We start from the raw sequence: 4,241 nt of genomic DNA on the forward strand, positions 1-4,241 counted from the left end.
GCCTCCCCGGCACCCACTGCCTCTCGGTTTACTCGGCAGCCCAGTCACCCTGGTCTGGGAGAGCGAGTTTGGAGAGCACACTTGGAGAGTAGTGCGAACAGGAGCCTCCGAGAGCAGACTTGCCTGGGGTCTCCAAGGATGGGGAAACGGCTTGCTGCACTCACACACCCCAGTGGGCAACGTGGAAACCCCGAGCCCTTCCTCCCTCCTCTGTGTCCTCACTTGATGGAAGGTTCTCAGGGCACAGGGGCTGCTCGTGACTGGCCACGTCCCGACTGGGAGAGTCCGAAGTGACCGACATCAGCCAACAATCATCACCCGAGCCAGGCACAGATCACACGTTTCCTGCCCGTCACCTCCCGGGCTCCCAGCACCCCACGAGGGGTGTGCCAGGAACCCCCTGCAGCTGGAGAAAGCATGCCTCCTGGGTGGCACAGGGTTGTCTGTGCTCCCCAACAGCCCCGGTCTCCACACCCACCTCCTTCGGCCAAGGGTGCCGCCTTTACTTCCCAAATCCCTCTTGAAGCTCCCCACTTTCTCTGCCTCCCCAAAACTTCCCTCTGGCCGAGGCCACAAGAATTAACCAGGACACCAGATCAATCTAAATGCAGCAGCCAAAGCCAGGCGGCCTGGGTTCAAATCCCACCTCTACCATCTCTGAGTGCTACGAACATGGTGGTGCTGGGCCTCAGCTTCCCCATCTGTGAGGCGGGGAGAGCAGCAGGGGCCTGGTGAGGTTGTGGTGAGGGGGAGCCACCCCGTGGAGAGCTCTCTGAACACCTGGCGGTGGCCGGGCAGCTATCACGCTGTAGCCTAGTGCGACCCACGGAGGTCAAGAGAGTGCCTGAGCACAAGGACAAGCGGACAGAGACCCAGCCGCTGGCCTGGGTGCTGCCCTCCGTGGACCATGACCAACTCGGCAGCACGGCTTGGGTCTCCCCGGCACCCCGCCAACCTCCACCAGGAAATCACCATAAAAAGCTTGTTGGTGGAACACCAAATGTGCGTGTGCACACACACACACACACACACACACACACACACACACACCCACAAGCACCAGCCAACCTATGGCAAGACTATTCATTGACAAATGTTTTTGTCCAGCACCCACAGAGTCAGGGCAGGATACAGAACCTGCTCCGTTAAGCTCAGTCTGGAAGGAAAGAGGTGACGCGTCTTACATAATCATAAGCTGGGACATGTGCTCTGATGTCACATTTACAGTGAGACCTTCCTGGACCTGCTTATTTTAAACTGTGCCCACAGCTTCACCCCGACACCCACCTTTTCTTTCTCCTCTGATTACTTTACTTATTCTCCCCTCCGGAAAGCTGGCCCCAGGGGGCAGGGATCTTTGTCTCGCTTGCTCACTGATGAGTGCCCAGTGACCACAGTGGTATTCAGCTCACAGCAAGTGGACAACATACGTTTGTTAAAGAAAGTGCTAAAGGGGGAGGTAGGGCTTTCCGTGATAAAGAGTAACAGGGGACCTGCCGATCTAGGGTGGCCGGCAAGGCCTCTCCAGAGGGGGGACATGTCAGCTAAGTCCTGGACGGGAAAGATGAGAAAGAGCCAACCAAGGGATGCCAGGCGGGTGGGATGAAAGCATTCCAAGCAGAGGGAACGACAAATGCAAAGACCCCAAAGGAGCACGAGCTCGGTTTAGTCAAGAAAACGATGAGAGTGAGATGGAGGGAGCACAACGAGCAGGGAGACACCACACCTTCCGAATGTGAGACCCCAAGGAGCATCTGCGAGCCAAGCTGGGCCCAGGCCCCCTGCACCCACTCTCCCCCACCGCGCACACCCAGGCCCACCTTGTTCCAGATGAAGGTGCCGAGGAGGTTGTTGTCGCCAAAGGGGTTGTCGGTGTTGGTGTACCCCATGTACTCCTCCCCCCAACCCATCTTCTCCCGCTTCTTCCTCTCCTTGGCCTCTTTCTTGGCTAACCGCCGGGCTCGCTTCTCCTCCGGTGTCTCAAAGGCCTTCATCAGCTCCTCCTGCTGCTTCCGCTCCTCCCGCAGCCGCAGCCGCTCCTGCAAGTTCTGCTGCTGATTCAGGGTCGCAGCCGCCGCCTCCCGAGGGCTCTGGGAGTGGTCCGGGGATGCTGAGCTTGACGCCGAGGAGCCTGGGGACCAAGAGCGTGTCCGCCGGCGGCAGGTCCACCTGCCCCTCTGTCGCTCGTCCCCTGAGTCAGACTGGGAGGACTGGTCCCGTGAGTGCCACTGTGATGGCGGGCTCCGACTTCTCCGTCCCCGTCGCTGCCATCGTTGTTCCTCTGAATCTGACCTACAGAGAGAACACGCAACAGTCTGCTTAGTGCTTACTGGGTGGCTGAAACCCAGGACCCAGGAGTCAACTGTGAATCCTGCCACCTGTCATCAATTCTCCTTTCCCTTCTCTTACACCCCACCTCCTTTAACCAGCGTTGTTGCCTTTACTTCCAAAATCTCTCTCAAAACTACCCACTTGTCTGCCTCCACATAGCCTCCCTCCGGTCAAGGCCACCACGATCTGTTGCCCAGGCAACTGTACCAACATCCTCTCTGGCGCCACTATTGCCTGCCCGTCTCAATCCTCTCCCCACACCAAAGCCTTCAAGAAAGTTTTGCAAAAGTAAGTCAGACCGCGATGCTCCCCCTGCTTAAAATCCTCCCACAGCTCCGTTTCCCTGCAAGTAAGAACCAATTTCGTTACCATTGTACTCAAGCTCCTAAGTGACCTGGTCTACCGTTAACTATACGCCACGGTTCCTCTGCACACGTTGGCGTCCTGTCTCAAACGCCTCTGACCTTCCTTTCGCTGCCTGGCTAATCCAGACTCCTCAGACGTCGTCTTCTCCAGGAAGCCCTCCCTGACTAATTCGGAGAGCTCCCCGGTCTCCCCGATCTCCTAGGTCCGCAGCTCACACAACGGCCCCACCTGCGCTCCCGGCTCCGCCGCCTCCGCCCGCGCCGCCCCTCGTCCTCCCGGCGCCGCCGGCTTCGCCGCCCATGGCTCCCGCTCCGACTTCGACTCCGGCTCCTCCGCCTTCGTCCCCCGCGACCCCGGGACCGCGAGCGCGAGCGTGTCTCCCGACCCATCGGCGGCGGCGGCGGCGGTGGCGACGACGTAAATATCCGGGACCTGGGCCGAGGGCCTTCCTTGCCCGCGGCGCGCTACGGGCTGCCCCAGTCGCGCCTGAGGCTGGAGAGAGGAACCCGGCCCGCCGCGCCCGCCCGCGAGGGCTCCGGCGCCCCGACACCGCGCCTTCGGCAGCAAACATGACCCGCGTGAGGCGCTGCGGCCGTGCCGTCGCCGCCAATCCAGGGGACTCTCCCTTCAGGCAGTTATGGAGGCAGCCCTAGGAGGGCTTTCGCGCCTCTGGGGGCCTGAGGAACAGTGGGCGGAGCAAGGGCCAATCGGGAAACGGGGATGGGGCGGGGCCTGAGGAAAGGCGGGACCAAGAAAAGAAGGAATCGCGGGAATAGGGTCGGGAAGGGAGGGGCGGGTGTAGCGCGACCCGGAAGAGGCGGGGGCTGGGAAGCGGGACTAAGGAGGAGGTGGGGCCGGGACAACGAGAAGGCGGGGCCAATCGTGATGGAAATCGTGAGGACGGAGCTTGGTGGGAGGGGCTGAGGGGGTGGGGTCAACATGGGCGGGGCCTCGACCGGACCCTGTTGTGTGGGCGGGGCCGAGAGGGCAGAGCCTCGGTGGGCGGGGATTAGGCGGCAGGAAGAATAGACGGGCCTTGGGGCGGGGCCTCGGTAGGCGGGGCCTTTGGGGGAGGCGGACCGAGAGGGCGGAGTCTCTGGGGCGGGTCCTAGGAGGCAGAATGAGGAGCAGACCGGCCCAGGGGCGGAGCCTCAGTGGGCGGGGCCTGTGGGAACACGCGCCATGTGGGCGGGGCCCTTGGGGAGGCGGGAAGGTCTTGGTTCAGGAGCCGGGAGCGGGTGGGAGCCGGAACGGAGTCTTTCCTGAAAGTTCTAGCCGCTGACCTAACCTTCTACGGCGGGCCTCACCCTGCGCCACCGCCCTTCAACGAATCCCTTTGCATTTCAGGCCCTGGGCTTGGCTTTTCTTTTAAACCCGAGTATCTTCCTGAATTCCCCTGGAGTGTCTTGTATTATTATACCCATTTTCCAGATGGGGAAACTGGGGCCCGATGAGCCAGTGTGGAGCTGAGACTTGAACCCTGGTGGTCCTCTGTGTCCTGTGGGTGCTGGGGAACGCGGAAGGGCTTGGGGCAGGGGCGAGAG

The 4,241-nt window shown here is 61.4% G+C and overlaps 1 protein-coding gene across 1 annotated transcript; it reads right to left on the reverse strand.

The window, feature by feature from the left end:
• Nucleotides 1-9: 9 nt before the first annotated feature.
• On the reverse strand, nucleotides 10-3,119 carry LOC119525412 (cactin-like). Its single transcript, XM_037824139.1, has 3 exons — nucleotides 2,926-3,119; nucleotides 1,821-2,292; nucleotides 10-275 (listed from the first exon to the last, which is right to left on the reverse strand). The coding sequence occupies exons 1-3, from the start codon at nucleotides 3,084-3,086 to the stop codon at nucleotides 237-239; spliced, it is 672 nt and encodes a 223-aa protein (XP_037680067.1). The 5' UTR covers nucleotides 3,087-3,119; the 3' UTR covers nucleotides 10-236.
• Nucleotides 3,120-4,241: the final 1,122 nt, after the last annotated feature.

This window comes from Choloepus didactylus, assembly GCF_015220235.1.
Source record: "Choloepus didactylus isolate mChoDid1 chromosome 25 unlocalized genomic scaffold, mChoDid1.pri SUPER_25_unloc1, whole genome shotgun sequence".
NCBI lineage: Eukaryota > Metazoa > Chordata > Mammalia > Pilosa > Megalonychidae > Choloepus > Choloepus didactylus.

Excerpts from the sequence above, each read along its gene's own strand:
- LOC119525412 (XM_037824139.1), bottom strand. The coding sequence starts at position 3,086 with ATGGGTCGGGAGACACGCTCGCGCTCGCGGTCCCGGGGTCGCGGGGGA. Across the intron at positions 2,293-2,925 it reads CGGCGGAGCCGGGAGCGCAG|GTCAGATTCAGAGGAACAAC; the intron begins GTGGGGCCGTTG and ends TTCTCTCTGTAG. Across the intron at positions 276-1,820 it reads GCACCTTCATCTGGAACAAG|TCGGGACGTGGCCAGTCACG; the intron begins GTGGGCCTGGGT and ends GGACTCTCCCAG.